The sequence below is a fragment of the Zootoca vivipara genome, chromosome 3, assembly GCF_963506605.1.
Source record: "Zootoca vivipara chromosome 3, rZooViv1.1, whole genome shotgun sequence".
NCBI classification, from domain to species: Eukaryota; Metazoa; Chordata; class Lepidosauria; order Squamata; family Lacertidae; genus Zootoca; species Zootoca vivipara.
Window position 1 is genome coordinate 59,781,144 of NC_083278.1, and position 22,659 is coordinate 59,803,802.

Consider the following 22,659-nt stretch of genomic DNA (forward strand, 5'->3'; position numbering starts at 1 on the left):
GGCAGAACTCGCGCGCAACTACGGCCCTGACTCTGGTCCTGGAAAAAAGCGGCGGCGGGGGGGGGGGGGAACGCCTCCAAAAGCTGCCCGCGGGACCCGGATGCAAAACTAGGCTGACGCGCGCAATGTGTCACGCATGGTGCCCTCCCAGCTTGCTGGTAAATCTGCTCCTGCGTTTCTCCCCTCCTGGCGGCGTGGAGGGAAAACTGCAGCCTCTTTCCACTTTCCCTAGTACCGATAAGGGCCGGTGTTTTTTGGCTGCCGCGCCGTTTGATAAGCGGAAGCAGCGCTGGAGCCCAGCCGATTTTTGACGCGAAGAGAGCGGAGCAAAGGGATATGGGCACAGAAGCGCGGGAGGTGTAGCGCTGAGACAAGCATATTTGCAAGCCTGTGAACTGGGGCATCCTTTGAACATTTAAAATGTGGAGGAATGTGTCCTTTTATTTAAAATGCATCTCTGGGTTATTTGTGGGCTATAGGAATTCGTTCATTTCCCCCCCCAAAAAATATAGTCCAGCCCCCCACAAGGTTTGAGGAACAGTGTACCAGCCCCCTGCTGAAAAAGTTTGCTGACTCCCGGTCTAGACCCATAGGCATAGCCAGGGTTTATGTTGGGGGGGCCAGACCCTCAGTCAATTAAGTATTTTTTATTGATTTACGGGGGCACCTGCCCCCCTAGTCCCCCTTGGCTACACCCATATCCTCTAGACCCTATCATTTAGGATTTATGCTCCTGTTTTAAGCAAAACCTCCGCCCATATAACCCATTGTCAATAATGTACATAAGTGGAAGCCCTCTTGGAGTCTTGTGAAATATTTTCCTCCAGCCATTTATTGCAGCCAAAGTGTAAATGTTACATTGGGTTGTGGGAGAACCTTTCTTGTTGACTTCTATTGTTTTTCTGAAAAATGCACTGCAAACTTCCTTCACGGTGATGTTTGATGTGTGAGAGAAAACTAAAAACTGTTAGCCATGTACTGTGTAGCTTCATTTAGTTAGACACTGTTACAGTGTTTCTCCCTATTTATTTATTTTTAACATAAACTTCTGACAGCACAATCATATACAGGACTGGGCATGTTTCCTTGGAAGTAAGTTCTGTTGTGTTCAGTGAGGCTTCCTCCTATGTAAGCGTGTACAGGAATGCAGCTTCAGACTACTAAAAGCTACATGTCAAGGTAGATTTATTTATTAAATTTATATCCTGCCTTTCCTCCCAAGGGAGTCCAGCTGCTATATTCCAGACAGCCATTATATTGTCCAGACATTGTATTGTTCCAGAAGTTTGAACAAACCAACTTACCACAACCTATGATAAAGGCTTTATAACTATAAAGCCCCTGCGCTTTGCTGGCATGAGGACATGAAAGGAAGGAAAGAAGGAGTGGGTACTGTATATGCTTCCTTAAAACATATACTGTACCTTCAAGCAGCAGATTGGCAGTAAAATGCATATGGAGATTCATTGCCTATTTTTCTTACAAATGAAACTGAGCAAAGGTGTAAAATGTGTTTTGGGGGTCATATCTGCCTTTTGGGCTGTCAGTTTACCAGTCTTGTTAAAAGGGATCACAGCATTTCATCTCTTTTACTGCCCTGATCTAATCCTGCAGAATGTAGAAATAAAGAATTAGACATGGCCATTTATTACTATGCTGCAGTACAAGGAGCTCTGCAAAAGAAGATAGGAAGCTGCCTTATACTAAGTCTGAGTAAGTAAACAGAGAAAGCTATCTAAACACTGAGATAGAGTCACCCCCATCCCTATGCTCCATTCCCCAAATGCAATGGAAATATATAATATAAACCTAAAAATGATGACTCACACTTAAGGCACCAAAGATCCTTCACTGGTCAAATCAAAAAGGAAGGAAGGATGACACTTTGATCACCTTTTGGGTGGGCTTTCAACAACATATGGCTTTTTCCAAAACTGAGTAGGCTGCTTTGCAGACAAACCTGGCATGCTCAGAACAAGGCAAAGCAGGTGAGATGAAAAATGAGAGTGGATTTTGGACTGGGGAAGATGCTGAATGCTAGTTAGGCTAGGAGTAGCTCATGGACTCCTGACATCATATGTGCTAAAGGAAGCCCCATTGTATGAGTCGGGGCTACTCTTGAGATCAGCCTTTACAATCACTCCTCATAAACAGAGCTAATACTTCATGAAGAGCACACATGTTAATACAACAGGGGAAAGTGCATGTAAAGGTTGAAATGGTAATGTAAATCCACATTCCTGTGTGGCCCTAAGATAACTTGAAAAAGAGATTTATATCTATTCATGCCTGCATTAAATACAACAACACATGTGCACGAATAGCAGAAGAAAAGCACAAGGTATTTTTAGAGCCAATCTATGTGTCAAGAATAATCACATGGCAGAGACTTTTGTGGACCGTATCACTCCTCCAACCTGCATGCTTGAATGTTAGTGTAAATCCCTCATTCAGACATGTATGTTTCTCTGTAGACTGAAAGCTGTTAAGAGTCAGCCCAAAGGCCTCCATCCACTTCTCCCTGATCCTAAATGTACTGTTTTGGCCAAACAGAAGAGAAATGGCTAAGAACTAAGTGATATGGTGAAGAATGAGCTATAGAAAACACACTTCCAATACAGTCCTAGGGATGTCTGATCAGTAGTCCTGGGATCAGTGGGGCTTAGGTGGCAATGCCATACCCTCTTACTTGGGAGTAAGTCTAATTGAACTCAATGGGGCTTAGTTCTGAGTTGACTTACATAGGAGTTCATGGTTAGTCTTCAACTGCATATATAATTTAAGTGGGATATAACTGTCAGTTTGCATTTCTTAGTACAGAAAGTATTGCTCTGATGTGTAGAGATCTTTCCTGTTCTGCTTAATTCAAGAGGGTTCTGGAAGCTTCTCTGTGTGACAGAAAGTTCATGATGTTTAGGTTATTGTTTGGGTTATAGCTTCAGCGAAGCTGAGTATAGCTGGTTTAAACTGGTTCTCTTCTCTGTTTCTGTCAAGGTCATGCCGACTATAAAAATAGGGCCAGAAGAAGCCTGGGTTCCACTTTCTTTTTCTATCTATCTTTTCTAGTGTGGTGTTCTGTTCTGTATGCTATGGTTTAGTCTTATTACAGTGGTACTTCGGTTTATGAACACAATTGGTTCCGGGAGTCTGTTCATAAACTGAAGCGAACTTTCCCATTGAAAGTAATGGAAAGTGGATTAATCTGTTCCAGACGGTCCGCGGAGTACTTAAACTGAAGCGTTCATAAACTGAAGCGAACTTTCCCATTGAAAGTAATGGAAAGTGGATTCATCCGTTCCAGACGGGTACACGGAGTACTCAACCTGAAGCGTACTTAACCCGAAGCATGGGTGTAATTGGTTCCGGAAGTCTGTTCATAAACTGAAGCGTTCATAAACTGAAGCAAACTTTCCCATTAAAAGTAATGGAAAGTGAATTAATCCGTTCCAGATGGGTCCGCGGCGTTCGTAAACCGAAAATTCATAAACCGAGGTGTTCATAAACTGAGGTTCCACTGTATAGGGTAAGTTGTTAAGGTTAAGGTTAAGTCTGCTGCAAATGGATTTCTTATGGACTGTGCCAATCTTGAATGTATTAGATTTGTAACCATTATGCTCATTTGCTTTCAATAGCAGTAAAGCTCTGCTGGATGAAGTACAATTGCCTCTGGTCTATTTTTGGGAACTCTGCAATGTGTTTAAGTTTTTTTCCTCCTCCAGATGACAATAACTTGCTGGTTGCCACAGGAAGGTCCAGCAACTGATAAGTCATAGCTGAACCTGGGAATAGCCTTTTGAAAAGTATTGCAGCTGAGACAATATCAAAAGTCTGCCTAGGTTAATTTATCTATTTGTTGCCTTTCTGCTAAGGCACCTAAGATGCTGTGAGTTTGGGGAATTCCATTGTTGATGAAACCAGACACATTTCTTGGTGAGGTAAAGGCCCTAAGTATTGGTCATTATACTAAAAAGAAAGGAATTTGCAAATGGGAGGGACCTCTTCCTTACCTGACTGATAGTGAGAAAGACAAAAACCAAAGTGTGTGAGCTAGAGCTGGGTTAAAAGCAGGCTACTGACAGAATCCAGCGAGTGACAGTCATGCTTGACTTCTGCTTGAATCCTAGGTTGTGACTATGGGAGAAGCAAGACCTTCTAGGTTGTTAATGCTGTGAGCCCTTCCACTGTAGGCTCAGGTTGCATATATGTGTAAATAAATCATGTATCAGAAAGATACCACAGTCTCTGCTGTCCCTCATTCCAAGGAAACCAAACCCTTGGAATCCCACACTGCTCAGAGATTGGGGTGGCATGCAACACTAATTTAAAATATTACAATTACAATTTAAACTTTTAGAATAAACAAATGGTACAAAATATTATCAGGTCAACTTCAAGAGCTGGTGGCACAGGCTTCCTGGTCTGGGCTTCCACACGTCTACCTTCTCTCAGAGCACACAGTAACTTCTGAAGTCGCTGGGCATAGGAGCCAACTCCTGGGGCCTGAGGGGTCTTCACCTTCCATAAAATATTTGAGGGGGCCAGGTCCCCCCCCCAAAAAGTTGATGGGCATTGCCATTCAAATAGTGTGTGCGCGCCACATCATGTGATCTATTATGCAGGGTGGGGCCAACCTATCCCCCCAATATTTTATTCAAGTTGGAATCCCTGCCCTGGGAAAGTGGGAGGGGGGCTACTCCACCAGGCTGTTGATGATTTTTGGATCTATGAAAGTCCTCATTTGTACATGCAAACCATTGATTGATGCTGTCGTAGCATATAATGAACATACAGGTGCAAACCAGCCCTTATCTCATGTGTGGAGAACATTTGCTAACACCCCCCCCCCATGTTGCTGAACTACAACTCCCATCATCCCTAGCCACTGACCATGCTTACTGGGGCTAACACAGTTGTAGTTCAGTAACATCTGCAGGATCAATGGTTCCCCACCTAACCTAAAGTAGGTCTACACATCACTTGTGAAAACTCCATAAACCCTTTCCCCAGGAGAACTCTGCAGAAGTGAATGAATCCTGTACCAAAGCCCATTATAGAAGCAGAGTGGCCAGAGGCAAACCATGACAGTATTCTACGTGCTGAATAGTTGTGTAGAAGAAGCTTTTCTGCTGAAATCCCCTCTTTTACATTATTCCTGGGCATACAATTCTTTTAATTCTTTTTAATCAGGTTGGGGCATCTCCAGGTTCTGGCGGGACCAAAACAGATCCCGCAGGTGGTGTAGAGTCTGCCCACGCAACACTAACAGAGGACAGGGCTTCTGTACCTGTCTCTCCTCCCCCCCCCCGCGCCCTTCTCTCCCTCTCCCCCAAGAGAGCTTCTGTTCCTTTCTGTGGGCGGCACCTACACTATTCTCGTGCTCTTTTTTTTTTTGGCAGCAGCTTCCCTCCTTCTGACACTCCCTCCGAGAGCCACACTTCCTCCTGTACTTTACTTCCGAAGGCGGCTCCTTTCTAAGCATTCAAAGAAACCGGAGGAGGAGAAGGAATCCTGCCGCAGGGGAATCTGATCAAGGTGAGCGTGGAGCTTGGGGCGCGCACCACGAGGGTGGGCAACCGGTGGCGGGCGGCGGCGGCGGCGGAGGAGGCATGGAGGGGCTCGGTGGTTGGCCAGCCGACTCAGAGCTAGGGCTCATGGATGCGGGGACGGGGCTTGTGGGGGGCAGGCGAATGCATGCAGCCATTAAGTAAAACCTGCGTTTCTGGCGCTGAGATCCAAGCCGGTGGCGATTTTGGGGAGCCCGGGGATCTCCCGCCGTGGCCCTGCTTAGGAAGGAGGCGGCGTGTCAGCCTGCAGTACTTCCGCACCGGGGTCCCCCACGTGACCTGCTGCACGCGATTGGGGACTGAAAAGAAAAAGCCGCCGGTGCGCGTCACGTATTCTTTTTTTATTTTAAGACCCCTTTTCTTAAATTAAATAATTAAAAAACCAGCATTTTGAAACCCTCTTTGCTAGTGCTAAGGGTTTGTGATGGGCTCTCACCCCTATAAGGCAACAGCAGCACTAGGAAGGGCGCGCTGGTTTCATATGGAATCGGGGCTGATCTTCTCCCTAGTAAAATAAAATAAAAACCAGCATGTTCAGCATAATGGCAGCACCAGGGTGGCATTCCTAAGCAAGCTTATTTTGGGTGGGCGGAGTGGGGCTGGCTTCCAAGCAAAAAAGCCTGGGGTCGAGGCTGCAAGGCTCGCTCCCGGGGCGGCACGTGCGCCGCCGTCTGCTTTCCTCCAATCGGCGCCTGCGAGTTGTTTCCACGCCAACAGTTCCCACTTCCCCGTCTCCGCCCCGCCTCCGTCTCCTCATTGAGTCTCCAGCACAGGTTTCCTCACGGTAGAGCTGACGCGCGGCTTGCGGCTGCTGCTCTTAGAAGCAGATGACGAAGAAAGCAGCGGGCGACCTGTGTGGTGGGGGACGCACACCGGCAATGAGCTGTTTTGCCGAGGTAGCCTAGGAAAGGAAGGTTTGTGGGAGCCCAGGGAAGCAGCAGCAGCAGCAGCAGCAGCAGCAGCAGCAGCAGCGAGGAAGGCTCCCTTGGCGTGATCTGAACCCAGAGGCAACATTGCCAAATTAGGGTGTGCAAAACATCAGGAAGGAAGTTACTCAGCGACTCGTTTGCAGAGCACTGAACTAAACACAACCAACCCATTTCCTGCCTCTCCTGCACTCCCAGGACCAGCATCCTAAGTCAAAACCCCTCCCGCCCTCACATTTAGCTGTTGCAGGGGTGAGGAACCTCTGGTTCCCCAGGCTCCAGTTTCCACTTTTTCCAGAAAGCATGGCCCCTGGTCAGGGGTGATGGGAGTTGCAATTCCCCAGCCTCCTGATCTATTGGGATCCAACTTCATGCCTTAGCATTGTGTGAAAATTTGGAGATAAATGTATCCTTTCAACACCTTGGGATAATGTGTGAACAGAAACATATTCAAGGAGACATTGGCCACTTCCCGCCACATTTATGCTATTTCAAGTCCTTCAGTCTTCAGCTGGGAATATACTTGTTCCATGTTGTTGTTACATTTCATGTAATTGTGGAAGCAGGATCATGACATGGGATAAATGTGTGTGTAGCGGCTACAGTCATTTACTCACTTGCTGGGCAGTAAGTCTCATTGAACTCAATGGCTCTTACTTCTGAGTAGACATGTTTAGGATTTTACTTAACTGAAAAGATGGCAGTTTCTTAGCCATCATGGTTATGGTGAACAGACAGGAAATTAAGAGACAGTCTGCTAAAGCCTCTGTCCTGCTTCTAATACGTTCTGTGTTCAGTGTTAAAGTTATAAGGTGAATGTCTCTATTGAAACATCATCTGGGGGCAGTAATAGTTTGTGGACTGATTCTTGAAGAACTTGCATGTCTGTCAACTCCTGTTCAAGGGTTTAGTTTTGGAAATTCTATGGGAGATATCCAACTAATTTGTTCCATCAGCACAAGGATTTCTGCTGGCACAATGAAACTCAATCCCCCAGCCCCTAAATCTGTTTTGGGATTTACCCCGGCCGTCCAGTACAGATTTAGGATGGTTGTGGGATATGCGGGCAGGAGAGAAGACAGGGAAAGTTATGTTGTGTAAGCAGAAATCCTTGTGCTGACAGAACATGTTAGGGTGGTATCCAGCTATGTGGTTCGTATACAGAAACAATAATTTTATCCAGTAAAAATGCCATTGGTTGGCCTAAGGCCCTAAGAAGTAATTTGCTTCAGCGGGTCAGTATCATTGGAGTGTGACGCAGCACGTTTTGAAGAGGTGGTAATGTTACAGCATATGTTGTCAGGATGCTGCCTATCTATGATAAAATTATGTTTTTGGTGTTTGGCCGTTTTACTCTTCCACTTATTTTTCCAGAGGAAATGTGAAACCACTTCATGTGCAATGTTGCTTTTAAAAATGTACACCTAATGAGACAAGTATGTATGGAAAGACGTATATTCCACAAGTATACGAATCAGAGAGACAGCATCGACTGCAGTTCTTTGCTGAATGTACGCTCAGTGTCAAATCCTAGTTTACTGCTGTGTAATGTGTGGCATAATCCTCATGGCACGCTACCAGCTTAGACAATTCCACCATCAACTGTAACTTCATTGTTTTTGGAAAAACAACAACTTCTCTTTTCCTACCAGAGGAACAAAACAGATAAAATTAATGGCTGGCCTCCACATGTTCACTTTGCATTGCTTCATGTGACTGCCGTTACTATATAATGAAACACTTGTGTTCAGGGCTTACTACACAGATTGGGTCATTTCTCTAACGCAGAGCAAATTATCATCAAAGTTTGATGTAGTGGCATGATAAGCGCTGCCTGATGCGCATGGTAAACACCTCTAGTGCTGTTTAATGTGCTGTGTGGAGCACGTTAAAGTGACAGCAGCAACGCTTAAACCTTTTCTCAGCCTATGGGCAGATATTCTGTTACAGTATAACAGATACTCTGTTATATGTATTACAACTTGTTACACTTGGGTGCTACACATGCATGTTCACACACACATGCCCTTTCTGAAAGCATATGGAATACAAACCTCCTTTAATAAGCCATGCTGGAATTAAATATGACACTTCTCTCTAATTAAGACCAGAGCTGAGGGAATAAACCACCTGTGGTCTCAAAATTATGGTCAGTAATTAACAGTGCTTATTCCAATAACCTGAGCGCAAAATGCACATGGACCATAAAATATCAAGAACCAGTAATCAGAGAAGACCGTGCCGGTTTTCCCTTGTGTTTTGTTGAGGAAAGTAGTGATTTAAATCCTGCGGGTTGTATCCAGCTCAGTAGACCCACTGATATTAATGGATTTCACTTAGTTAATGGTAGCCAATTTAAAAAAGAATGTAAAAAGATGGTGAATCATAGAATCATAGCGCTGGAAGGGACCCTGAGGGTCAATTAGTCCAAACCCCTGCAATGCAGGATTATGCAGCTGTAATTGAGGCTGTGCGTGAGACTGGGATCGAGGGAAGCATGGCAGCCGCATCCCCACAAAGCCCTCTACAAGAAGCCTTGCAAGGCTTGGATCCACGGAGGGTGGCGTGAAGAGGGCGCAACAGCCATGCCACTCAGCACTGGTGTTGCTCCAGTGGCAGTAGGGGCTGGATGGGCACGGTGGGCTATGTTTCTTCTCTGCCCCACACCCAGTGTGGACACACATACCCATGCACCCTGGCGGCTTGGAGACACTCTCCGCCACTGGCACTGAGTCCACAAAAATCCACCATGTGGAAGTGTGCTGCAATCTGGAAAAGGAAAGAAAAGAAAGAAAACTGAACGGAACAAGTTGTAACTCATTGAATAATTCATTTGTAGGCAACAATGAACATTGAACATGAAATCGGCCTTTTAGTTGAAGAGATTCGGAGACTGGGAACCAAAAGTAAGTACCTGGAACTTAGTGGTTAAGAAAGAAAGAAAGAAAGATGGTAACGGTTTAGGCATCCGCCTCGCTCTCAAACCGTGGGAGACTAGATGCACATCACCAGTCAAGATATCTTCACTTCACTTTCTGAGAACAACTCAAATGTGATAGGGTACAGTTACAAAATTTGTTCCAATCTGGAGAATTCTCTTTAGCACCTCTGTTTTGCGTTTCATCTGTGACTTACTATTGTAGGAAGTGTCTTCAGAACTCCCATTTCCAGTTCATGTTTGTCCAGCTGCCATTTTCCTGGGTTCTGATCTAGCAAATTCTTAGCTAGCTATGCTAACAAGAGGAGCAGAGTGTGTGTGTTTGGCCTTCACTGGCAAAGGCAGCTCTGCTCTGCATTGGCTTCTGTGCTACCTAAATGGGGAGTTTACCTCAAGGAGTTCCCCCATGCAGTGACAGGATGTAACTGAAACTACCTGTTGAGTAATGGTGGGTTGTTTAGCCAGCAGGTAATTTGCCTATAACTGAAAGTAGAGGTGTATGTGTAAAGTCTGTAACTGTGGATGGTTTGAGTCTCTACTAAGGGCAGAGGGGATGGGTGAAGTGCCAAAGTCTTGGTTAAGGGCATGGGTTTGCCTTCTCAGGTGAGAGCTCCTTTATTTACCATAAGGGGTAACTGTCTGAGGCTTTCCACTGGCACAAATGGAAGTGTTTTCTTACACCACAAATTGCGCCACAGATGCAATTCAAGGTGGCTCAGGGACAGGAATGAGCCCTGAGCAAGGATAGATTTGAACTAAGTCCCATTCCTCCCCTACCATCATGCTTTGGCTCTGCCTAATTTCCCCTTCCTGTACTAGCAGACTCCTGCTGACATTAGTATTTTGTTTACTACTCGTGCAGCAGTGATATAAATTCCTAATATTGTTGTACCTTTGAGGGAAGGGAATTCAGTGGTCATAACCTCAGGTTAGACTCATGTAATTATCACTGTTGGTATTTTTGTGCATATCATTTCCCCCTGCCCTCACTTTTTACAACCATCTATGTGCATACTTCAGACCCTAGGGCTTGCTGATCAGAAGGTCAGTGGTTCGAATCCCCGCGATGGGGTGAGCTCCCGTTGCTCGGTCCCAGCTCCTGCCAACCTGGCAGTTCGAAAGCACGTCAAAGTGCAAGTAGATAAATAGGTACTGCTACAGCGGGAAGGTAAACGGTGTTTCCATGTGCTGCTCTGGTTCGCCAGAAGCTGCTTTGTTATGCTGGCCACATGACCTGGAAGCTGTACACCTGCTCCCTCAGCCAATAATGCGAGATGAGCGCCGCAACCCCAGAGTCGATCATGACTGGACCTAGTGGTCAGGGGTCCCTTTGCCTTTATGTGCATACCTGCAACTGAGGATAACACTTCATGCACCAGATGAAGTAAATTCTAGTCCACAAAAGCTTTATGCCAGGCATGCCCAAATTTTGACCTCTATATCTTTTGGGACTACAATTCCCACCATCCCTGACCACTGGTCCTGTTAGCTAGGGATGATGGGAGTTGTAGTTCCAAAACATCTGGAGGGCCAAGTTTGGCCATGCCTGCTTTATGCCATAATAACTTTATTTTTTAGTTTTTAAGATGTCACAAGAGTTTTTACAGTTACCCCTGAGTTACTTTAGCTTAACTAGGCCTAAATGATTTTGGGTTGTATTAATAGTACTCAATATAGAATCATAGAATTGAAGTGTTGGAAGGGACCATGGGTTCAAATCTGCTTTTGTCCTTCTAACTTCCTTCAAGTTGAGGGAGGAGGGGCTGCACCAATTTGCCCTCTCACACAGATCCTTTTTTTTTGTTCCCCTTAATGGCCCATCACCCAGGTGATCACCTCATCAGGAGGCTGGCCTGACTATTCCAATAATTAGAAGCCTTGATTGGATTTTAACACTTGCTGTATCCTTAGAAGGGTCTCTGCGTGTAGTCTAACATCCCAAAGTCATAAAAGTATTTTTCAGATCTGCTTTTAAATGAAAACTGTTCACAAGGCACTTTACAGCAATTCCAAAAACTTAAGAAAAACCAATTCATATAAAGCACAAAAACCACCAGCACAACTGAAATAATAAGACCGAAAGTGTAAAATCATGTATGAAAATCATGTAAAAGACAATGAATTAATGCCCGATGAAATAAAAATGTTGTCTATCATTACAATGTAATTTTTTTTTTATCTAGATCCTGATGGGACACTGAGTGTGAAGTTTGGCGTGCTCTTTGCTGATGACAAATGTGCCAACCTTTTTGAAGCTTTGGTGGGGACTCTTAAAGCTGCAAAACGAAGGAAGATTGTTAGTTATCCTGGAGAGCTGCTTCTGCAAGGTGTTCATGATAATGTTGACATTTTGTTACTGCAGGAATAGCATAGCTTTCTAGGTTCATTATTTTTTCAGACAAATGAATATACAGAATTCTCAGACCAAGGCCAAATTTGCATGAAGGTGTATTTTGTTATATATCTTTATAATGAAAATGAATGTACTCCTTTGGGGACCTAAGCCTTTCCTTTCCTTTCTATCATTTTGTGAATGCATTACTGCAAATGAGTGTTGGATAAAATGATATAATGATCTCCCTTTTTTTTTGTCTCAGGTATTGCATTTTTAAACTGTCCAGATGGTTATTAATGTTTGAACAGGAGATTTTACAAATAATTTAGCTGTATTTACTAGCTAAAAGTCTGATGCAAAGGCACAAAGCCTCGGTGGCCATGCTTTTCTTTCTTTCTTTCTTTCTTTCTTTCTTTCTTTCTTTCTTTCTTTCTTTCTTTCTGCTTTTATTTTTTTTATCTTTGTAACTAGGGTAGCCACTAAGATATTGGCCGCCCCCCAAAGGACACAGATGTGTATGAGCAAGTAAATAAAGCTGCAGATTTAGAAATAATTAAATAATTACTGTAATTTAAGTAGAAATACAATACCTCTCACCACAGTGGGGAAGGAAGACTCCTCAGTCTGTTATCTAGGTGCTAAGCCCTGAAGGCCAACTTCAGGGCACTTCCTGTTCTTGATTTTAATGGTCCTTTATCTTGAAGCCAGGCTTGGACAAGGCAGCCCTTCAAACCAGCATCAATTACTCTAGGCAAAACAAAGTAATAGAACAGAAGGACACACACACACACAAAGAAACTTGTAAAAGTCTGTATTTAATAGACTCTTCCCATGTGGCATTTGAGAGGCACAACACAGTACAGTCATACCTCGGTTTAAGTACGCCTCGGTTTGAGTATTTTCAGTTTAAGTACTCTGTGGACCTGTCTGGAACGGATTAATCCACTTTCCATTACTTTCAATGGGAAAGTTCGCTTCAGGTTAAGTATGCTTCAGGTTATGTACGGACTTCTGGAACCAATTACACTCATACCTCGGGTTAAGTACGCTTCAGGTTGAGTACTCCGCGGACCCGTCTAGAACAGATTAATCCACTTTCCATCACTTTCAATGGGAAAGTTCACTTCAGGTTAAGTACGCTTCAGTTTAAGTACTTCACGGACCGTCTGGAATGGATTAATCCACTTTCCATTACCTTCAATGGGAAAGTTCGCTTCAGGTTCAGTACGCTTCAGGTTAAGTACAGACTTTCGGAACCAATTGTGTTTGTAAACCGAGGTACCACTGTAGTCTTATGTGATGTATCTCTTTCTGCCCTGTAGCACTTCAGAGGAGTTGTGCAAGGGATAGAAAATGTCTTAGAGGCCAGATAAACAAGATAACTGCCACAACACTTTCATTTTGAATGACCGCTGTGTAGGATGATTATTAGAGAGCCTGATTCCTCTAAAGAACTTGACGGTGCTACCCCTCTGGAAAAATGGGCAACTGACACCTGTTGTCCCCCAGGGAAATTGAGTGGACCCCTATAGACTGCAGGCTGCTGGAGAACACCGATGAGTGTATAAGGGGGAAAGGGCTCCCTCTTTTTAACTTGAAGCCTCTGTGGAGATTGTAGTTTCTTAAGGGTGCTTGGAATTGTTGATCTGTGAGGGATATGCTATGTGATTCTTGGGGAGAGTGTGTGTGCTTTAAATGTGCTTTGAATGATGGGAGGAGCATCTCATGAAAGAAGAAAGAAAGTGTTGTACTGGAGAATCAGCCAAAAACAAACAAACAAACAAAAAACCTGTTCTACAAGCACGTTCCATGATCTTCCACTTCTCTGCTCAGGGTAACTGATCTGTTCTTCAAATGTGTGTCATTTGTTCAGAGAAGTAATGTGACATTTCTGTACCAATAAACATTCAAGGGGAATATCCAATAGCTTTAAGGAAGTGGCAGTACAATAACCATCCATATTTTGCTACTTACCTTCTAAGTCTGTGGTGAACTTCTCTCCATAGTTCAGTTATGAACTTGAAATGCACTGATGAGTCTGTTGGTTTTGCACTTTCTTTCTCTACTGAATCAGTGGCAAAGTGGTTGTCTGTGAAAGCTTGCCAACAGTCCTGAAAGCTCCAGCTAAAATAGTAAAAAACAAACAAAAAACAGACAAACAAACATGATAGTTATTTTTGCCATCCTTTCTCTGTGTAAACAAATTAGCTTTGACTCGAGAGACTTTACTTTGTATGTTTGCATCAGCAGAATTTGATTCAATAAAAGTTTCAACTTTCCCCCTGCTCTACAATAAATATTTTCAAGTCTACAAATCTCAGCAGTACTCAGGTATTTCTTTCAGTACTGGAAGGCACTTGAGCACAGGAACCTTGTTTTGCTTTATATAGATCCTCCTTTCCTATTCTGCACACATATTAACAGCCTCAGGGCTGATTCACACATGCAGTTGAAAATGCAATTTCCTTCCTTTGAGGAATATTGTCTCTTCATGTTAGGTGACGTGAAAACTTTCTGGGTTGTATCTTAAGCCTGGGGTCACCAATGTGGCATCCATGGATGCGGTGGCACTTGTTGAGGACTTCGAGTAGCACCCATCAAACCTATGTGCCCCCCTTCAGATAGAACTGAAGGAGGGAGTTGGAAGAGTGTCTTGCTCTTTTAGAGCCAGTGTGGTGTAGTGGTTAAGAGTGGTGGACTCGTAATCTGGTGAACCGGGTTCGCATCCCCACTCCTCCACATGCAGCTGCTGGGTGACCTTGGGCTAGTCACACTTCTCTGAAGTCTCTCAGCCTCACTCACCTCACAGAGTGTTTGTTGTGGGGGAGGAAGGGAAAAGGAGATTGTTAGCTGCTTTGAGACTCCTTAGGGTAGTGATAAAGTGGGATATCAAATCCAAACTCCTCCTCTTCTTAGCTCTATGTGCTTTTGGGGGCTGCAATGGGCACCTGAGCAGCTGAAAGAAAGTGGAGCAGCTAGAAAAATGAGGGGGAGAGAAATGGAGCTACCAAGGGTGGCAGGTAGAGGGAAGAAAGAGGGCTGCTTCAGGAGTCAGGGGAGATAGAGCGTATGGAAGTGTCAGAGATAGGGAGGGACTGGAGCACCAGAATGAAGGATGAATCTGGTAAAACCTTCACATAAAAATACATTTTTAAAAGTGTCACCCTCCAATTAAATAACCAGTCACATGCGTTTTCATTAACTGATCTGTAAAAACCACAGATCTAGTAGGTTACAACACTGGGATGGCCGGGAAGGGGGGGGGGAGGATCCCTGGTGTGGCTTGTCCTAGTTGTTCTAAGAAATTCCCTCAAAACCATAATCTGATCATAGGCTACCCCTATGGCCCACATATGTTTCCTATGGTTTGTTGGTGCTTTTATTGCCATTCTGTGTAAGAATAATGAAGGTCCATGAGGATCTGTGCCTTGGGTCAGTGTTTTGTTGTCGTGCTTCCAGCCCCAGATCTGTACTGTGCATACATGCCCACAGGTGGGAGTGAGATCTCAGGTCTGGAACACAAGAAAGGTTAGACCTGTGGCTGGCAGGAACTTGGGCTGGTCTCTGGGAGCTAGCAAGCACTTCAAATAGCATATCTACACCACACTGTTGAATACCACCTCAGTCTCAGCAGTACAAGAGCCCAGGGATTCTAGGCATTTACTGGTAGATACTTTACTCAGGGTTTGTGTTTCTTTTGGAAATGAGGCACAGCAGAGACTGTGGTGTCTTCAGGATATATGGTTTATACATATATACGTAGTACAGTCATACCTCGGTTTAAGTATGCCTCGGTTTGAGTACTTTCAGTTTACTCCGCGGACCTGTCTGGAACGGATTAATCCACTTTCCATTACTTTCAATGGGATAGTTCGCTTCAGGTTAGGTACGCTTCAGTTTAAGTACGGACTTCTGGAACCAATTTTGTACTTAAACCGAGGTGCCACTGTATATATAATATATTATATACAAACTGGGCCTACAATGGAGGCGTTCACAGCATTAACACCCCAAGGGGGCCTTGCTTCCTCCACAGTCACAGCCTTGGATTCAAACATCAATCAAACATTGCTCTATCTCTCTCTTGCTTCCCAGCTTTCTGCTTTGCTTCTAGCTCACATCACTCCAATTCTCTGCTCCCAACTCTGCCGTTGTCCTTCCAACTACAGTACCTGCAAATTGAGGGAGGGGAGCCACAGCCATTTGCTGTCTCACACAGACCTTTGTTGCTCTTTATTTTGTTCCCCTTTGTTCACTCAGGCTATCAACTCACCAGGAAGTTAGCCTGGCTAGTCCAATAATGAGAAGGGGGCCCAGGCATTCAGCCTAACCCCCCCCAAACTCATAACAATACATTTAAAGCACATCCGGTGCACACTTCAAGCCCATGACTTTCCCCAAAGCATCCTGGGAACTGTAGTTTTCCACCCACAGAGCTACAATTCCCAGCACCCATAACAAACTACAGCTTCCAGGAGCCGTTGGGGGAAGTCATGGGTGTCAAACATGTGTCGGATGTGCTTTCAATGTATGGTGTGGATGTGCCCTGAGTTTCAACTGAGCTGCTACTAACTTTCAAAGGCTCCATCTCTTTGCTGAGAAAGAGAAATAGGAAGAGAAGGAGAAAGGGAAAGGTGCTTGGTGGAAAGGATGACATGAACAAGGTAACAAGGATATGTATGTCCTATGATTAGCAGTTTTTAATCAGCTATTGCCTGCTGGCTTTAATAAACATGTGCAATGGAAGTGGAACACATAGACAATGTTCCAGCCTTGAGAAGCAGGCAGAAAGTATAGATATTGCGAAGGTGTAATTGCAGGGGTGGGGAAGGCTATGGTGTTAGTCATGTGTTTGTCATAGCTCCTCTAAAGAAGCCTTCATAAATTCAAGTTCCCTACTCCATAAATAAACAATAACTTGACTTCAAATCTTGTTGAGCTGAACCTTGCTAGCAGAAAACCCGCGGGAGCAAATAAGAAGAACTGCCAGAAAGCAAGGAGCTATCGGTGTGCATGTAGGGTAAATCAATTGCAGTCCCTTGAGAGGCCTTTAGTTGTCTGAAACATCTTGTTTTAGCTGGTATACGCAGTGTTTGTTCCCCCCATCCCTGTGTTCTCTTATTGTTTCACTGCTAGCAGTCTTGTGGGTTGGCAGGTAGTCCCTGGAGAACACAAATGCAATGAAATTACTGAAGGAAGTAGGCTCAGTGGAGACTTGGGGTGTTTTCACACATGAGGCTAAAGCCGTGCTTGTTTCAATCGATTCAAGCCTCAGCTAAGATGTGAAAAATGCTCTTGGAGGTCTGCTGAGATCTGTTTGGAAAAATTCCGAGCACAGGAAACGTGGTTAATAGAATCTATTTGGAAAATTTCTGAGCACAGGAAAGGTTTTTTTGTGTTTTAAAATAGTGATTAACGAATAATGTATTCTTAAATGCTGCTTTGAAACCAGCCAAGAGCATTTCTTCTGCCTGTCTCCCTCATTTTTGGCTAAGAAAAGCCCCCCCCCCCCCGTCAGTGCTGGGGATGACTCAAATGGAACAAAATTTACCTGCCTTAATCAAAGACTTCATGAAATATGCCTTTTACTTTATTTCAGCAGGGATTATAGATAAACGTTTCTCATTTAAGAAATTTAATTTTAAGTGATTTTATCCTTTGTAACCACATTGTACATGGTTTAGAAACTATGGTGTTAAATGGTATATACTTTGCTGAGACAAATAAATAAATAATAAAACAAATAAACCAGATGCTGCTGCTGCTGCTGCTTTAATGTCCTGTGCTCTGTAGTCTCTGCTTACATTTCCTGAATGGTGCTGTTTCACAGTTGACAATCCTAGGAAGTGTTTTGTCAGGCCTTTTCACAGTTAGCTTCCAGGAATGTTGATTTCCATTGTATTCACCTCATACTGTATTGCCAGTTCTTCTGCCAAACCAAGAATCCCTTCAGTTATTTCTGTCATATTTCAGGGACACACAAGCCATTACACAAACAAACATACAACCTCAACCCACATTTCTTTTTACTGTATATTTTGTTGTTTGTTGTTGTTGTTGTTGTTGTTGTTGTTGTTGTTGTTGTTGTTGTTGTTGTTGTTAATGCAGGAGTAGGATGCTCTTCCAGGGTAACATTGGCAAGCAAGCAGTATGGCCACTAAACCCCTTCCATGCCTGCCCATTATTGGGCCACAAACAGGAATTTTTTTCAGCCGGAACTCACCGGAACTCAGTTTCGGCATCTTTCAGGTGGGCGCCATGGCCATTATAAAAGAATAAGGAAGGCACCTCTTTTTCTAGAAAGATAGCACTGGCCACAAACCACCTCCCTGCCCCCACAGCCAATGAGCTTGGCTCAGTTTCTTCACTGTAAATGCTCCCCAGCCTTTGCATGACACCATGAGAAGAGACACAGGGACCTGGACTCCTTGTTTCTTTCTGTCAGGAGCTGCTGAATTTGTGTGCCATAGCTGCCAAGTTTTCCCTTTTCTCGCGAGGAAGCCTATTCAGCATAAGGGAAAATCCCTGTAAAAAAGGGATAACTTGGCAGCTATGTTGTGTGCGCTCCTTGGTGTGGTGAACTGCCAAACAGCAAGTGGCGGATTGTTGGAGAAATGCAGGTTATGGTTTGATTCTGCCCACCCAGGCTGGCCAAATGGACCATCTGGGGCAGGCAGGAAGTAGTATAAAGTTCTTCCTGTTCCAAATTGAGCCTTGCTTGAACCATGTGGTCTCCCTGAGCTTTGGTGTCTCCCCAACTTCTGGTTTGCTCTTTGATTCTGCCTGTTGGTTTGCCTGTTGGTTCTGACTTACTTGTTGTTCCCGACTCCTGGCTCAACCCATGGCTCCTAGTTTGCCTCATACTGCTACTCACATCCTAGCCCTGATACCTTCATGGAATCTAGTTCTTCCCTCAGTGATATCTGAACAGGAGCAGCTGGCAGGGAATGGCGACACCATGGACCTGTCCTCTGAGCAGCAGCATTGCTGCCCCAGACCGAGATGGTGCAGGGATGTGGCAGGGTGCTGGTGAGGTTGGGACAGTTCAGGTACAGCAGCGGAAATTCTGGATTGGCTTGTTGCTGCCCTGCCCTGCTCCTACACTGTCCTGATATGCAGCAGTGATAACACCATCGGGATTCTAGATCTATAGCACCACCCTTCCCCGCCACCTTGCTACACAAGTCTGCACAATATGTGACACACCATCTATGTATTGTGGCTTGACATGTGCTCTAAATTTCCCCATGGTGCCAGTTTTGGGTGAGCAGAATAAATATCGAGCTCCTAGTAGGCCACTGGTGAGAAGCATTTGTGGGAGAGGTATGTATCTCCAAAATCTCATCCAGCATCGTCATCTGAAAAAATGTGGTAGGTTTCTCTACTGCTGTTTTGTTAACAAGAGGGGTGCACAGTCTGGTGTTATAGAAAGCAGAAATAAACAGCCACATTGGGGAATGTTAAAAACAATCACTCTCTTGGAATTCAGAGGCTTATATTTCCTTCCATAGCAGAAATGAAGTAAATTGAATTTTCAGGGACGCCTACAATAAATATGGGAATTCTTCTTGAGAATACATTAGCCAAAACTTGAACAGGGGGGGGGGAGGTTTTATCCCTTTCATCATTATTAACTGTAGTGACTAATGTAATATAATTCTATGTTGTACAAGGTGTGTTTTTAATAGGCAGCTTTTAATTGGGAGTATGTCTAATAAATAGAAAGGACATTTTAAGATCTGAAATTGGTGTATGCAAGGACAAACATAATTACATTTTTATTTCTTATTTTATTTACACTTAATATTTAATGTTTTTCCAGAAGAAAACTTTACATTTTGTAATAGTATTGTTCCTTCATGCAGTCCTGGATATGATAGGATAGGGTTGTTGTTGTTGTTGTTGCTGTTGTTGTTGTTGTTGTTGTAAGGGCATATGCCCTGGGCAGCAGGCTGGGGGGGACGTGTCTTTACTGCACTTTAATAATTACTGACACCGTGCCAGGGAATGAAAAAAAAAAAGCCTTTTGATAAGAGAGACCGAACTAGCCATGACCATTCAATTTACCATAATTATGACCCGTTCTTCTAATTTATAGACTGAGTGGGTGATTGTGGGACACCTGTCAAAGACCAGCTCCTCCAAAACCTGTGTTAATTATTCAGCCCTGAAATGTGTGATGTCAACATAAAAATAGTGTCTTTGAGCATGTGCAGAATGCCTCTTTCTTGCTGCCGAGGTAGCTGGGTTGGTGGACGGGAAAGAGATGAGCCTTCAAATCAGTAAGTCTTGACTTTGCTTTTCATCTTTTTTATAAAAAAAATTAAGCACTGGAGCGGCTTGTCTTTAAAAATGACCTTTCTTTCCCCTGCCTTCCATGAGGGAGAGACTACAGAGCACACACCAAAGTATTTTTAAGGTAATCATCTGTATTTACTCCTCAGCCCTTGAATTGACCAGGTTCAGTTGGGTTCTTTCACGTCTTTCTCCTTTGAAACATTTTTGCAACTTGTCGGGGATCATTTTGTTCGTGTGTGTGTTCATCCCCAAAGCCCCTGTTCTTTCCCGTTATCCCTGACATGGCTAACTTGCTGCTGCTGCTGCTTGGATGGTGGTGGTGGTGGGGTGTGAGTGGGAGGAGTTGGGAAAAAACAACCTGCTATTGATATATTTTACAGATTCTAAATATTCAGAGAACTAGAAAGACTTTAGACCCTTGGTGTTCACGAAGAGAGGTGGTGTGTGTGTGTTGGCAGTGCAGACCTTTTGCCCCCTATGGCACATTTTTTTTAAAAAAGATCTGGATCTGCTTTCACACATCCCATTCTTTAACATTTAGAGGACCACACGTTAGCCATTCCCTGCTCTGAGTGTCTACTCAGATGTAAGCCCCTGGGGAGTTTATTGAAAGAAAAGCCTGCTTCAAAGGATTATTGCTTCCACATCTCTAGGAAGATAAGATTTGTACAAGCCCTAACAGTGGGTATACAGCTGAAGTAGATTCATAGGATCAGGGACGCAAGGATTTATTTTAAACTCAGTTATTGTATGCTCGCAATAATGCAAGTCACTGCATATACACAGTAAAAAATGGGCCTCTATCTTCTAGATCTCTTCCCTGGCCTTCTAATATGGAAATATGTCAAAAATGCTTTGCAAGCTAGTCTGCAACAGATTTAAGGCTTTAGCTGAGTATCTGCACAGACATGTAGGCCCCTAAATGTGTTGTGCATTTTCAGAAAGATTAGCCTGGATTAGCTCTCAAAGATCATTTCTCAGCAGCAGCTAGAACTGCTTTTTTCCTGCCATCTATAGGGTACAGGTGTTGTTGTTTGGATATAAAAAACACAGAGTAGCAGTGCTAAAGAAATAAAACTTCTTTATTGGCATTACAACTGGGCAGCGGTTTTAAACAGATAATTGAAAAAAGACAATCATAGGGGTAAACAAGAGTAGGTTGTTGTTTAATACCTGCACATAAAATTAATTATTCTAGTTGAAAAACACAGTGCATAAATTTTAAGGTGTAATGAAAAATATATTGAGCTGTATTGTGCAACCAACCCTTCTACTAATTTTATAAGATTTTGAGTCCACGTATGGCTCAGGTGAAACAGCAAAAAGAATCTTTTATTGAAAAAGCAGATTATAAGCATGTAGATCAATGAGAAGACACAGACTCTTCTTGCATTTCAGGCTATAACCCATTTTGAGCTGCATATTTTATTGGCATCATGATAATTGTGTTTTGTTCACTGCCTTTGCCAGCATGAACCACCACCACCAACGAGACCCATTTATTTGCAAGAAAAATTGAAAAAATAACAGACAGTGAAGGCAAAGATGTGCAAGGAAATGCAAGAGGTGCAAAATTTAAGTGTAATACTAATTATAAAGAAAAAGTAATCCTATGCTCCCTGAGAGGGCAGATGGAGGCCATGTAGGAAGTAGTGGAAGGGTTGCCCCACCCTCAAAAATGGAGGCCAACCACTGGAGAAACCTCCTAGTGTGGTGGTGGAAAGCTGCTTCGCCATTCCTCTTCTGCTAGTGGTGTTCTGCAGGCTATGGAGCTGAAATAGGGCCTCATACAGTGTTCTCGAAGCTACGAACATGAGTTTGACCAAGCTGTGGGAGGCAGTGGAGGACAGAAGTGCCTGGCGTGCTATGGTCCATGGGGTCATGAAATTAGGACACGACTAAATGACTAAACAACAACAACTAGGACATGGCAGAGTCTATGGAACTGCAGAATCCTTAGATCCCCTCCAAACAGGGCACAAACTATGCCATCCTTGGAACTGTCTCAGTTAATTCCCTGTGGCTTTTGGACATAGCTATGTGTAGACAGCCAAGATGGACAGGGAGGCTAAAGAATGCATCAAGAGGTGTGACAAGTGTCATGCTTCAAGATTGCTGCCACTACATGCTCCAGTGAAACAATGGGAATCAACAAAAATGCCATGCTCATGACTTCATATTGGCTTTTCATGCCCCTTCCAAGGGTAGACAGTCTTGATTGTTGTTGACTGATACTTCAAATGGTTGGAATTGGTTTCTGTTTCATCAATGACATCCTGTGTTGTTGTCAAGGCATTATGCAGACTCTTCATAACACATAGGCTGTCAAACACCATTGTCTCAGTCAATGGGGCCCAGTTCACATTTGTGGAATTCTGCCCATTGGACTGATCCGACAGGTCACTTCAGCAGCCCCTTTTCATTCAGCATTGAATCGCCAGTCTGAGCGGATGGTCAGGACAACAAAGGAAGCATTCAAGCTGATTTCTTAGGGTGACTGAGACTGTCACCTTGCAAGTTTTCTCCTGACAGAACACATCACACCACATTCCACAACTGGAAGGAAACTTGCCGAGCTTTTAAAGAACAGGAGGCTAA

General features: G+C 43.9%; 1 protein-coding gene across 1 annotated transcript; it reads left to right on the forward strand.

Moving 5' to 3' along the window:
• The first annotated feature begins 49 nt into the window (after positions 1-49).
• On the forward strand, positions 50-14,078 carry ABRACL (ABRA C-terminal like). The gene is made up of 4 exons (XM_060272726.1): positions 50-158; positions 5,397-5,532; positions 9,330-9,396; positions 11,612-14,078. Exons 3-4 carry the CDS (start codon positions 9,336-9,338, stop codon positions 11,794-11,796), a joined length of 246 nt encoding a protein of 81 aa, XP_060128709.1. The 5' UTR covers positions 50-158; positions 5,397-5,532; positions 9,330-9,335; the 3' UTR covers positions 11,797-14,078.
• The last annotated feature ends 8,581 nt before the right edge of the window (positions 14,079-22,659 follow it).

Excerpts from the sequence above, each read along its gene's own strand:
- ABRACL (XM_060272726.1), top strand. The coding sequence starts at position 9,336 with ATGAACATTGAACATGAAATCGGCCTTTTAGTTGAAGAGATTCGGAGA. Across the intron at positions 9,397-11,611 it reads TCGGAGACTGGGAACCAAAA|ATCCTGATGGGACACTGAGT; the intron begins GTAAGTACCTGG and ends TTTTTTATCTAG.